At 58.0% G+C, this 13,261-nt stretch overlaps 1 protein-coding gene across 5 annotated transcripts in view; it reads left to right on the top strand.

Moving 5' to 3' along the window:
- PKD1 (polycystin 1, transient receptor potential channel interacting) overlaps positions 1-13,261 on the top strand; it is a 44,779-nt gene that overhangs the window by 27,440 nt on the left and 4,078 nt on the right. For 4 of the 5 annotated variants that reach the window (XM_019648516.1, XM_019648519.1, XM_019648518.1 and 1 more), the window contains 23 exons: positions 78-227; positions 932-1,075; positions 1,221-1,500; positions 1,584-1,797; positions 1,878-2,049; positions 2,421-2,573; positions 3,250-3,394; positions 3,476-4,096; positions 4,263-4,419; positions 4,715-4,967; positions 5,061-5,256; positions 6,181-6,351; positions 6,440-6,583; positions 6,673-6,883; positions 6,976-7,102; positions 8,053-8,169; positions 8,256-8,305; positions 8,543-8,727; positions 8,834-8,927; positions 11,855-11,973; positions 12,058-12,260; positions 12,335-12,529; positions 12,944-13,083. In XM_019648516.1, coding sequence (XP_019504061.1) covers positions 78-227; positions 932-1,075; positions 1,221-1,500; positions 1,584-1,797; positions 1,878-2,049; positions 2,421-2,573; positions 3,250-3,394; positions 3,476-4,096; positions 4,263-4,419; positions 4,715-4,967; positions 5,061-5,256; positions 6,181-6,351; positions 6,440-6,583; positions 6,673-6,883; positions 6,976-7,102; positions 8,053-8,169; positions 8,256-8,305; positions 8,543-8,727; positions 8,834-8,927; positions 11,855-11,973; positions 12,058-12,260; positions 12,335-12,529; positions 12,944-13,083 — 4,241 coding nt within the window. The remainder of the gene's footprint in view (positions 1-77; positions 228-931; positions 1,076-1,220; positions 1,501-1,583; positions 1,798-1,877; positions 2,050-2,420; positions 2,574-3,249; positions 3,395-3,475; positions 4,097-4,262; positions 4,420-4,714; positions 4,968-5,060; positions 5,257-6,180; positions 6,352-6,439; positions 6,584-6,672; positions 6,884-6,975; positions 7,103-8,052; positions 8,170-8,255; positions 8,306-8,542; positions 8,728-8,833; positions 8,928-11,854; positions 11,974-12,057; positions 12,261-12,334; positions 12,530-12,943; positions 13,084-13,261) is intronic. The other variant, XM_019648517.1, reaches the window with a different exon arrangement.

The raw sequence follows: 13,261 nt of genomic DNA, 5'->3' as shown, positions 1-13,261 counted from the left end.
CTCCCAGCGGGGGAGGGGTGTCCCTAGCTGTGCCTGGGCCAGGGCCAGGGTCTCACCGCCTCTGTTGTGGGCCACAGAGTGAGACTGGCGGGTGTGCGCTGAACTTTGGGCCCCGTGGAAACAGCGTGGTCACCATCCCTCGGGAGCGTCTGCAAGCTGGTGTGGAGTACACCTTCAACCTGACCGTGTGGAAAGCCGGCCGGAAGGAGGAGGCTACTAATCAGACGGTGGGTGCCACCGGGCCTTGGCCTTACCCCAGCAAGGTGGAGCCAAGGGCCCGAGGTGGGCAGGGCGCTGCCAGGAAGGGTTGAGCGTACAGGGCCGCCTGCTACAGGTGTCGCCAAACACCCTTTTTAAAGTTTTTCTACAGGCCTCTCCCGGATGTCCTGCCAGGGAGGGATGGCCTGCCCGGAGGGAGTGTCTGGTGAGGTGGGAGCTCAGAGCAGGGTCCAGCCCAGCTCAGCTGTCTGAGGTGGGCCCCACCCTCCTAGCCCAGGGCAGCAGGAACCTCAGAAGGGCTGTGGAGAGCACATCTGTCCTCATACACGCATTGATACATGAACACATATTAAGTGCTTCCTGTGTCAGGCCCAAGATGGGCCCCGGATGCTGCAGAAAATAAGCCCAGTATGGTTCCTGCTGCTTTAGATGACACTACCCCCACCCCCAATTGGGAGACACAAACCCAGATTAATGCACTACGTGAGGGCTGGGCTCACCATCCTTTGAGGACCTGGACTTTGGGTTGAGTAGGAGTTGGCAGGGCCTGGAGGGGAGCTTTCCCAGTGGGACAACAGCACGTGCAGAAGGAGAGGTCCTTCTTGTGGGCCCGTGACCGCCCCACCACCCTGGGCGGACTTGAGGCCTGGGCCTCGGAAGCAGAGGTCCTGTCTCGGGGCGTGGCCTCTCTATAATCCCACCCCATCCCCAGGTGCTGATCCGGAGTGGCCAGGTACCCATAGTGTCCTTGGAGTGCGTGTCCTGCAAGGCGCAGGCAGTATACGCAGTGAGCCGCAGCTCCTATGTGTACCTGGAGGGCCGCTGCGACAACTGCAGCAGGGGTTCCAAGCGAGGGGTGAGCTGGGTGGGCCCTGGGTAGGCGGGGCTCGGGCATAAGGGCTGGGCTGGGTGGAGGGGCGGAGCTCCAGCGAGGCCTGTTCAAGCCCTGGAGGTGGCAGCAGCGCCAGTGTCGCCCCTGAGCACCCATCTGCATCCTGCAGCGCTGGGCCGCGAGTACCTTCAGCAATGAGACTCTGGTGCTGGACGAGACGACGACGTCCACGGGCAGCTCGGGCATGCGGCTGGTGGTACGGCGCGGCGTGCTGCAGGACGGCGAGGGGTACACGTTCACGCTCACTGTGCTGGGCCTCTCTGGAGAGGAGGAGGGCTGTGCCTCCATCCGCCTCTCCCCCAACCGCCCTCCACTGGGGGGCTCCTGCCACCTCTTCCCGCTGGATGCCGTCCGTGCCCTTACCACCAAGGTGCACTTCGAGTGTGCGGGTGAGTGTGGCAGGGGTGGGGGAGGCAGAAGGCCAAGGGGATACCCTATGGAGGGGCCGTGGTGACACTATTGGGGCCTGCAGGCTGGCGGGATGCAGAGGACGTGAGCGCCCCGCTGGTGTACGCCCTACTGTTGCGGCGCTGTCGCCAGGGCCACTGCGAGGAGTTCTGTGTCTACAAGGGCAGTCTCTCCACCTATGGGGCTGTGCTGCCGCCCGGCTTCGCGCCCCACTTTGAGGTGGGCTTGGCGGTGGTGGTGCAGGACCAGCTGGGTGCTGCTGTGGTTGCCCTCAACAGGTGGGCAGGGTCCCTGGGAACAGGGCCTGGGGGATGGGAGCAGGGCCTGCTGCCTCTACACCTATGGCCTCTGTGCACAGGTCTCTGGCCATCACCCTGCCAGAGCCTCCAGGAGACCCCCTGAGCGGCTCCCCAGACCTCACCCTCTGGCTGCACAGCCTCACGGAGACCATGCTGCCCGGGCTGCTGAGACAGGCCGACCCCCAGCACGTCATCGAGTACTCACTGGCCCTCATCACTGTGCTCAACGAGGTCACTGCAGGGGGTTTGCCCTCCGCGGGTGGGAGCAGTGCTGCCTGGGTCCTCGGTCCCTTGCAAAGGGCTGGTCCTCTGGCTCCCAACGCACAAAATCCCTAACCTCCTTGAAATGACTCCTGCACTCAACAGATTCCCCACAGGCCCTCCCCAGCACCAGGCTTCTCCCACCTCACCTCTCCTCTCCCTGTGTCCCAGCCCTGAAGGGGGTCTTGGGAAAGCCCCCCTTTGCCCTTTGAGAAACAGGGTTCAGGTCACTGCCCACATTATACAGCGCCTGAGACAGTCTGCACTGTGTCCACCTGCGCTGCTTGCTGGTGGGGCTGCCCGGCACCCACTGATGGCTAACTTGTGCTCACCACCTGCAGTATGAGCAGTCCCTGGCCATGGCGGCAGAGCCAGACTCCAGGTGGCAGCTGCCAGCCCAGATACGCAAGAACATCACAGAGACCCTGGTCTCCCTGAGGGTCAACACTGTGGACGACATCCAGCAGATCGCGGCAGTGCTGGCCCAGTGCACGGTACGGTGGGACCCAGGCCCTTCGGCAGCCCTGGGCCTCCCTACCCCGAGAGTCTGGCTGGCCATGTGCCTTTTCTGGGTGAGCCCAGTATGAGCCACAGGTGCCTCCAGGATGACCCTGCAGAGGGGCCGAGGGCGTAAGGAGCAGCTTGACACACAGAGCCCATCCTGTGCTCTCCCCCTTGGGCCTGTGGTCACACCTGATCTGGCTCTCCAGCCCTGAGAGGCCTCCTACCACTCATCCGGGAAGCGGGCTGGGCACAGTCATGACATGGAGGGCACTGTGCTGGGGGATGGGTTGGGGAGGGGTTGCTGCAGAGGAGAAAGGAGCAGAGAGTCTTCGGGGGGGGGGGTCGTCTGTCTGCCACATGGCTTCCGTGGCTGTGTGTGTGGCTGGGGGTGGCCAGCAGGGCCATGTTACCTTGGACCTTGCTTGTGGGTTGGGAGGAGCCCCAGAAAGGCTCTCAGCATGGAGGCACAGGAGGGGAACTACGTTTGGGTAGTTTCTCCAGCTGCCCTACAGAGGGTGGTTTAGAGACTTGACAGGCGGGAAGCCACAGTCAAGGAGGTGACCCTGGAGTCACAGTATGTGTGACGCTACTGAGCTGGGCCAAGGGGTAGAAAAGGGAACTGTCAGGCGGGAGCGAGGCTGGACACGGTGCCCGGGTTCCCCACAGGTGTTCAGCAAGGAGCCCGTGTGCCGCTCGTGCCTGAAGAAGACACTGCACAAGCTGGAAGCCATGATGCGTGTCCTGCAGGCTGAGACCGACGCAGGCACCGGTACACCCACCGCCATCGCCGACAGCATCCTCAACATCACAGGTGTGGGTGAGGGCTGGGGGGGTACCCGGTGCTCCCCCTACCTTCCATCTCTCCCCCACTGACCTCTCCTCCCATCCACAGGCGACCTCATCCACCAGGCAAGCTCAGACATGCAGGACCCACAGCCCTCAGAGCTGGGGGCTGAGCCGCCCTCACTGATGGTGGCATCCAGGGCCTACCACCTCTCGTCTGCCCTTATGTGCATCCTCATGCGCTCCCGAGTGCTCAACGAAGAGCCCCTGACCCTGGCTGGCGAGGAGATTGTGGCTCAGGGCAAGCGCTCAGACCCCCTGAGCCTGCTATGTCAGGGCAACACCTCGGGCCCCGGCTGCCACTTCTCCATCCCCACCGCCTTCAGTGGGGCCCTGTCCAACCTCAGCGATGTGGTACAGCTCATTTTCCTCGTCGACTCCAACCCTTTTCCCTTTGGCTACATCAGCAACTACACCGTCTCCACCAAGGTGGCCTCCATGGCCTTCCAGACACAGGCCGGAGCCCAGATCCCCATCGGGCGGCTGGCCTCAGAACGCGCCATCACCGTGAAGGTGCCCAACAGCTCCGACCAGGCTGCTCAGGGCCACCGCATCCGTGCTGGCTCCGCCATCGTCCCACCCCGGGCCTCGGTCAGTGCTGTGGTCGCCCCCGAGCACAGCAACCCTGAGGCTGGGCTGCACCTACAGCTCACCTACACAGTGCTGAATGGTGGGTGCCATGGATGGGGCCCTGGGCGGCGGGAGGACCAGGGACGAGCCGAGGCTGCTTTTAGCATTGAGGTGCCTCTGGCCCCTGTAGCAGGGAGGGCTCAAGAGGACTCCCAGGGGTGTCTCCCAGGTGGGCAGTCGTCTGACCCTGCACATGCCACCTCCAGAGCATTACCTGTCTGAGGAGCCTGAGCCTTACCTGGCCGTCTACCTGCACGTGGCACCATGGCCCAATGAACACAACTGTTCGGCCAGTAGGAAGATAAGCCTGGAGGCGCTGGCGGGCGAGGATCACAGGCCCTACACCTTCTTCATTGCCCCGGGGTGAGGGCCTGGGAGTGTGCGCGGGTGCACTGGGTCAGTGGGTCAGACAAGCTGCTCGTTGGTGTGGGTAGGGATGGTCTCTTGAGGGCGGACTGGAGGGATCAGATCCATGTGTGCCAAGGTCTGTGGGCTCCCACGGGAGCAGATGTGGCAGCAGGATGACAGGAGTGCTGGGCCCGGCCGTGTATGGTGAGCATGGCTGTAGCTGAGAGGTGTTTGGGCCAGAATGCCTCCCTGACTTGGGACCGGGTGCCGGGCGGGGTGTGACCATGACACCCCCTGCTGCTTCTCCCAGGACCAGAGACCTAGGTGGGAGTTACTACCTGAACCTGACAAGCCACTTCCGCTGGTCGGCGCTGGAAGTGTCCGTGGGCTTGTACACATCCCTGTGCCAGTACTTCAGTGAGAAGGAGATGATGTGGCGGACAGAGGGGCTGGTGCCCCTGGAGGAGACCTCACCCAGTCAGGCCGTCTGCCTCACTCGCCACCTCACTGCCTTTGGAGCTAGCCTCTTCGTGCCCCCCAGCCATGTCCACTTCATCTTCCCTGTGAGTGACGCCATATTCCTGAGCGGTGCAGAGGCCCCTGGGATGGTGAGGTGAGGGCCGCGCTGCCTGGGCCTGACGGCTCTGTCTCCTCAGGAGTCTGGCTTGGGCATGAACTACATCGTCCTGCTGACATGTGCTATGTGCCTGGTGACCTACATGGTCATGGCTGTGATCCTGCGGAAGCTGGACCAGCTGGACGTCAGCCGGGTCCGTGTCATCCCTTTCTGCGGGAAGGGAGGCCGCTTTAAGTATGAGATCCTGGTCAAGACCGGCTGGGGCCGTGGCTCAGGTGAGAGGAGTAGCCCCTCACTCAGGCCCTCAGGCCACTCTCTCTTGCTCTGTCTGGCCTAGTAGTGATCGTCATCATAATGGCATAAAACAAGGGCTCGCTTTACCAAATGCTGTGTGAAGTAGTAGCTCGTTAATCCTTGCAGTGACCTATGGGTAGCCCGTCCTCCTTTCTGAGGATAAGGACTGTTCTTGTGAGAGGCAGGTGCAGTCAGTATGGGTGGTTTTGCTTTGGACAGTTGTGCAGGACCTTCTAGTGTGTGGAGTTGTGCAAAAGTGAGCTTAATGATCAGTGGGGGAAATCATTATTGAATGATAATAAATCACTGATAACAGCTGTTTACAAGATGTCAAAAACTGTTGGTTACAAACGTATAGTTAGTACTACATAACTTGAAACAGTACAGTGCACTTAAAACATTAGAGGCGCTCAGGAATTCAAGTGTTTTATGTCCAGCGTTCCCATTTTTCATTTCTTAGCTGTGCTTTCATTTTTGCCGGCCAGTCCCCTCTTTTGTAAAACACCGTGTCCATTTATCATGGGGAGACAAGGAGGCAGCCCCACTGCAAGTTTGGTGGTCTTTGTGGGAACAGATAGGTGCAGGCTTTGGAAGAAGCGACGTGATTGGTCACCAATCAGGATGGGCATCCCTTATTTACCTAAGAGGCTGGAGAGTTGGCAGCTAAGTTTATACTTGACACAGTTCCTCACAGTTAGCATACCATCGTAACTGACATTTGATTCATGTCGTTGGAGGCTGTGTGTATTTAACAAACTGAGATAAATGAGATCTGTGTTCATTAGCACTGATCAGAGTGAGAACTGCCTATACTTGAATGAAGGGCAACAGAGGAAGAAACTTGCTCAGGTCACATGTCTGGGCAGCAAACCTAGAGTCCTTCCTCCTCCCCTTCCACGCGTTAGGTACCACGGCACACGTGGGCATCATGCTGTACGGGGCGGACAGCCGCAGTGGCCACCGGCACCTGGATGGGGACAGAGCCTTCCATCGCAACAGCCTGGACATCTTCCAGATTGCCACCCCTCACAGCTTGGGCAGCGTGTGGAAGATCCGTGTGTGGCATGACAACAAAGGTCTGGGGGCGGGGGCATCAGCTGCTGCCCCTTGGTCCCACCCAGCCAGCCCCCAGCCGCCCTGACTCAGCTCCCGCCCCCTCTGCAGGGCTCAGCCCCGCCTGGTTCCTGCAGCACGTCATTGTCAGGGACCTGCAGACCGCCCGCAGCACCTTCTTCCTGGTCAACGACTGGCTGTCCGTGGAGACAGAGGCTAATGGGGGCCTGGTAGAGAAGGAGGTGCTGGCAGCAAGTAAGGCCCCGCCCCCACTGGCCCCGGTAGGCTGGAGGAGGTACCAGCGCCTCTGGCCTCCTGCATCCCCTCCTGTGTCCTTTCCCCAGGTGAGGTGGTCCTTCGGCGGTTCCAGCGCCTCCTGGTGGCTGAGCTCCAGCGTGGCTTCTTTGACAAGCACATCTGGCTCTCCATATGGGACCGGCCCCCTCGAAGCCGCTTCACTCGCGTCCAGCGGGCCACCTGCTGTGTCCTCCTCATCTGCCTCTTCCTAGGTGCCAATGCCATGTGGTATGGGGTCGTAGGAGATGCTGCCTACAGGTGGGTGCCTGTGGGGGTTCAGATGACCCCCCTCTGCCTCTTCCTGCCCCCTCGCAGCCTAACCCAGCCAGGTCTCCCCTCTCCTGCTACAGCACGGGGCCCGTGTCCAGTCTGATCCCGCTGAGTGCGGACACGATCGCCGTCGGCCTGGTGTCCAGTGTGGTTGTCTATCCCATCTACCTGGTCATCCTGTTCCTCTTCCGGATGTCGCGGAGCAAGGTAGGCTGGGGACTGCAGGACTCCCGAGGGTGCAGTGTGGGCCCCATTGCCTCTGCCAGAGACTGTACCATCCAGTACGGCAGCCAAAGGGAAAATGAGCAAGATTTTCCAGCTAGACTGACCCGGGGAAACAAGAGAAACACAGATTGTTGAAATCGTGAATGAACGAGGGGACGTAACTACCAGCAGCACAGAAATGAACAGGACTAATCAGGGAATCCCGTGAACTGCTACTGTAGTCTGGCCTGTTAGGGAACTTAGAAGAATCAGACAGGTTTCTAGAAAGACAAACTACCAAAACTGACTCAGGGAGAAATAAAAAAATCTGAGCAGACCTGTAACGAGTAAAGAGGTGGAATCGGTCATTTAAAACCTCCCGTGAGGAGAAAAGCCCAGACACCCTGGCTGGTGAGTATACAAAGCAGCTAAAGAAGAAGCCACACCAGTCCTTCGCGGACTGAAAAACACCCAGGAGGAGCGAGCTTCCTATCTCACCCCACGAGGCCAGCACGGCCCTGATGCCACAGCCAGACAAGGACGTCACGAGAAGAGGGAGCCACAGGCCACTCTTCCTTAGTAATACTCAGGCAAAAATCCTTAACAAAACAGGAAATCAAATCAAATCCAGCAATTTGTAAGAAAGGACTGTATGTGCAGCCCAGGCCAGTGATATTAGCCGTAAAGAGCTATTTATATTGACAGTAACTAAAATGAAATAACATTGGCACTTCATTTCCTCAGTTGCACCAACCACATTTCAGGTGCTCCATAGCACCATGTGATTAGTGGCTATCACTTCACTCCAGACAGTGTAGATCTAGAACATGTATGCCATTCTAGAACATTCTCTAGACAACACTAGTCTAGACTCTGCCTGCTCAAGAGGTTGCATGCCCCCCCGGAACAGGGTCCAGAGCGGCCTCCTGCTGACCGCCTGCCTCTCGCTGCAGGTGGCTGGCGGCCCCAGCCCCAACCCCGCAGGGCAGCACGTTCTGGACATTGACAGCTACCTGGACTCATCGGTGCTGGACAGCTCCTTCCTCACCTTCCCTGGGCTCCGTGCTGAGGTGAGGGCTCCCAAGGGGCCCTGCCAGGGTGGGGTGGGTCCCACTCCCTCTGGGCAGCCCTGAGGCACTGTCTGTACTTTTCATAGGCCTTTGCTGGACAAATGAAAAATGACTTATTTCTGGATGATTCCAAAAGGTGGGGGTCCCTAGAGAAAATGTGAGCTTTGTTGTAAGTCAGTTGTGTGTGTGCCGTGTTATGGGGTATCCTGGCTGCATGGCTGTGTCATGTGTCCTCGTCCAGCGTTTGTTGGCCCTGTGTGTTGTCACATGCTGTCCTGGGGTGTGTTTGCTCAGAAGCCCCATGTATCCATGTATGACTGGGTATGCAGACGTGTTCCCCTGGGCTCCCCTTGCTGACCTGTGTCACCTACAGCCTGGTGTGCTGGCCGTCCAGCGAAGGCACACTCAGTTGGCCAGACTTGCTGAGTGACCCATCCATCATGGGCAGCACCCTGCAGCGGCTGGCACAGGGCCAGATGAGCCGCACGCTGGGCCCAGAGGAGGATAGTCTCTCCCTGGTCAGCCCCTCCTCACCCGCCAAATACTTCTCAGTGTCTGGTGAGCAGGGCTGGGGAGGGTGGTATCTCCTAGTTCTCCCTGAGAGGCTCCAAGGCTTGGGATGGGAGGAATGCCTGCCCTCCTTGACACGTTCTGCCCCCTCTAGATGAAGACCTGATCCGGCAGATCCTGGCTGAAGGGGCCAGCAGCCTGGCCCCTACCCAGGACACGCAAGTGGAAACAGACCTGCTCACTGGCCTGTGAGTGCCTGGCTCTCTGGGGGGTGGGGGGGAGCATGGGGGGTGGGCCCCAGGCCAAGAAGCCCTGCCCCCTACATGGGACTAGCCTCGTGCTGTCAAGCCCCAAGTCCCCAGTGTGGCGCTGGGGTGACATTGTTTGACCTCTGAGCCCATCATCTGTTGAGAGGACCTCATGGGGTTGCCCAGAGCCCAGCAAACGTTCCGTTTAGTACAGCAGGAGTGAGGGACATTTGAGGAAAAGAGAGGCGACCAGTGTGAGGCTCAGGGCCTGGCTGTGATGAGGAATCATTGGTAGGTTTTTAAATATCCCATTTTTTTCTTTTGAGCCCATTTTGATTTTATATTTTTAAGAATTTTCAAATGTCTTGGCTGATTTCCAGTTTAGTAACAAGATTCATTAGGAATTACCTTCTCCTTTCTTTCTTGACTATATCTGTTTTAATACCTACATTTCCATTCCTTTTAACTCTTCTAATTTTCAAGCAACCAAAAATTACTAAAATATACAATCTGTCTCAGAACACAGAGAAAAAAGGGAAAGATTCTCCAATCATTTTACAAAGACAACCATGACATGGTAGCATTTTTATGAAGCAATTGCCAGCTGATTAAAAACTATAACATGGGGAGATCCTGGGGTAGTAATTATAAGCTGGCCACGCCAAGCATCTCCAGCCCACACCCTTCCTGAAACCTCAGTTCAGATATCGACTGTCTGCCAAACAACTTCTCGTGGGTTCTAGTGCTCAACACAGACTTAACAGCTACACGGAGCCCTTGATGTCCTTGCTGAGACATTTCCATCCCCAGCTGCCCCTATCAGAAAAGGCCAGTGTTCTCTCTAGTTGATCAAAACAAAAATCCTGGGTTCATTCTTGATTCCACTCTTCATCCTTCCTCACACAAGCCTCCTCCATCTGCCTTTGCATCTTCCATCCAAGCGTCATCTTCTGCCTGGAAGGTTCCAGGGCCGCCTGAGCTGTGCCAGACAGAGCCTGCACCCTGAAGCAGGCCCTGTCCCGGCCTCCCTGGGGCATGGCTTAGCCATCACTGCATAATGGGTTACCCCAAAACTCAGTGCTTAAAATGACTCAGACAGCAGCACCTTGGTTTGGGCTGTTGGTGGGATGCTGTAGCTCCTTCCTGTCTGGACCTCTTTGTGGGCTGCTTGAGTGTCTTCACAGCATGGCAGCCGGCATTCCGAGTGGGTGTCAGATATAGCAGGGCAGCAGCCAGTTTCTTTGATGGCCCAGCCCTGTGAGTCACACCTGTCATTCTGCAACATCCTCGTGGTTTCTCCGTGGGAGGAGACTATGCTGGGGTGCAATGCCAGGAGGGAATGTCACTGGGGCATCTTGGAGGCAGCCCACCATGGCTGGGTACACTCCCACACGCTCTCCCAGCCATGCCCCCACGCCTCCCCCAGCTCTCCTGCCACCTTCCTTTCGCTCCCGGCTTCTCTTCAGCTACAGCGGCCCTCGCTCTTCTGCCTCTGTGTTTTGTTTCTGCTGCTCCCTGTGCCTGGGCTGCTCCTCTCCGAGAGGAGAGCCTCATGGTCTGCTTCCTCAGTTCTTCATTCAAATACTACCTAATCAGAGTCTTCCTTCCTGCCTTATGCAAATGTACAATAGTAAAGTACAGTAACACGGACCCAGGCACATGCGCACACGCATGCAGACACGGGCCACTGTCTCCGGGTCCTCCCCCACTTCCTGTACACTAAGCAGTGCCCACGCTTACTGTCTGCTTCCCCACTCGTGCATGTGAATTATAAGTGAATGGACTTTGTTCTCTTCACTCAATGCTTAGAACAGTGCCTGGCAGTTAGTGGGGGATCAGTTAGTCACTGTTATCCATTCACTGACATAGTCTTGGCTTCCATGTAGCTTAGAGTCTGATGTAAAATTCGAAGTATTCTAAGCTGTAGCCGCTACATGACCTGATACAGCCTGTGTTTATACCTACGTGTAAAATATAAGCACGTGCATGGGTAGAAAAGGAACTAGAAGTGACTGTTACCACTACTGTTCCCTGCATGATGGAAATGCTGGCATTAAATATCTGTTCTCTGTTTATTATTACACTGCTTTCTACAAATAGTTTAGGCTACTTTTATAGTCAGAAAAGTCCATTTCAAGAAAGAAAACGTGGTTTTCGTTTGCCGTCCTCTCTGATCTCCCACCTCCGTAGATAATAGTGCCTTTTATTCTCTAGGAAATGCACAAACCAGAAACATTTAGTGTAGCTCAATGGCAGGCTCATACTGGGATTTGGGGGCCTATTCTCTTCTGCTTCTGAAATCAGGGCACAGCTGTGCGGACACCCCTCTAAGTGTGTGCACTGTCTCCTCAGTAAGTGCCTGTCCCTTTTTTCTTCCCCTTTCCTCTCGCTTTCCCTCACTAGGGCAGCAGCTCTGGAGCTGGGAAGGCAGGTAGCCCTGTGAGAGACGCGGGGTCTCTGGATCCTGTAGAGCGCTGTGCACTGTTGGAATCGGGAGGACACTGCATGTGTTCTTGTCCAAAAGCTAGTCTTAGGTTACGAAGCTGCACCAGCACAGGGACCCTTTGTGTACTGTGTGTGCAGTTGGGAACTGGAGGGGGTGGGCTCGAGGCGTGGGAGTGCTTACTGGAAGTTACTCATAGTTTGCTGGTGTGAAGCAAGGCGTGAGGCAGTGGGACGAGGCTGGAGGCGGTGCTGTGAGAGGCGATGGCTGCTGGAATGGTGGCAGACAGGACAGAGGCGGAAGAGGTCACAGAAAGATATGGGGCAGGTCCATGGAGTGAGCAGGAAGGGAGGGGGAGAGAGGGACTGGCTTGGGGTTGCGGGTGAGGGGGGAACAGGCCTGGACAGGCTCCAGGAACCGCTCCACAGATGAGGTGGGCAGTGTGTGGGCTGACCGCTGAGTGCTGGCTGCTTCCCTCTGTCAGGTCCAGTGCTTCTGGGGAGAAGACCGAGACACTGATGCTGCGGAGGCTGGGCGAGAGGGTGCTGCCCAGCTCGGGCCTAACCTGGGAGCAGCCCCCATCAGCAAAGCTCTCCAGGACAGGTGCGCTTGTGTGTCCCCCGGGATGCCCCTCCCTGCCCCGCCTTCTGGGGCCCCCCACTTACCTGTCTGTCTCTGTCTCCCCAGGGCTGGTAGAGGGTCTGCAGAAACGACTGCTGCCAGCCTGGTGTGCACCCCTGGCCCACGGGCTCAGCCTGCTACTAGTGGCTGTGGCCGTGGGGGTCTCAGGGTGGGTCGGTGCCAGCTTTCCCCCTGGTGTGAGTGTCATGTGGCTCCTCTCAAGCAGCTCCAGCTTCCTGGCCTCATTCCTTGGTTGGGAGCCGCTCAAGGTGAGTGGGCTGCAGGGGTGCAGGCTGTCAGCCTCTGGCACTTGTGGGCCCCTCTGATGCCACCCCCGGCCCAGGTCCTGCTGGAAGCCCTCTACTTCTCGCTGGTGGCCAAGCGGCTGCACCCCGATGAGGATGACACTCTGGTCGAGAGCCCGGCTGTGACACCTGTGAGTGAGCGAGTGCCCCGTGTGCGGCCCCCCCATGGCTTCGCACTTTTTCTGGCAAAGGAGGAAGCCCGAAAAGTCAAGAGATTACACAGGATGCTGAGGGTGAGCTCAGCCCAACACCTGCCCAGCCTCTCCACCTCCTGGCCAGTGCAGCCTCTCCCTAGAGGTCCTGCCCTTCTCAAAGACTCCCATGCACCCCTTCCTCCCACAGAAGGCCCTCCAGTGGGCAGTCTAGGGCTCTGTAGCCATGGCCAGTTCCCTTCTAACACCCCAACTCCTGCTGCCTGTAGTCCTTGCTCTGTCCCTTCTCCTGCCCAGCATCAGGGCCCTGGGCGTGACTTCCTTGGCCTTTGGTAGATGGTATGTCTACCCCCAGCTGGGACACTGGCAGGGTGTCATGCTGCCCTCTGTCAGTGCCAGGCACCCTGGCCATGGGCAGTGGTTGTCCAGAAGCCCTGCCCTGTTACAGCAGCCAGGCTGGGATTGGCTGACCCCAGGGCCATCCCTGCCCCCCAGAGCCTCCTGGTGTACATGCTTTTCTTGCTGGTGACGTTGCTGGCCAACTATGGGGACGCCTCGTGCCACAGCCACGCCTACCGTCTGCAAAGCGCCATCAGGCAGGAGCTAGACAGCCGGGCCTTCCTGGCCATCAGCCGGTACGGACACACCTATAGCCATGTACCCCACTGTCTGCTGGGCCAGGACGGGGCTGATGTCAGCCAGGGCCCACCTTGATCCTGCCCTTGGTCCAGCACAGCCCCCAGGGGACATTGGGAAGGGTTTCCATACATTTTTTGTTATCAGGACTGGAGTGGGTGCTGCTGACAATGGTTA

The sequence above is a fragment of the Hipposideros armiger genome, unplaced genomic scaffold (genome assembly GCF_001890085.2).
Source record: "Hipposideros armiger isolate ML-2016 unplaced genomic scaffold, ASM189008v1 scaffold_126, whole genome shotgun sequence".
NCBI classification, from domain to species: domain Eukaryota; kingdom Metazoa; phylum Chordata; class Mammalia; order Chiroptera; family Hipposideridae; genus Hipposideros; species Hipposideros armiger.
Note: the sequence above shows the minus strand (reverse complement) of the source record. Positions and strands in the feature narration are given on the sequence as shown.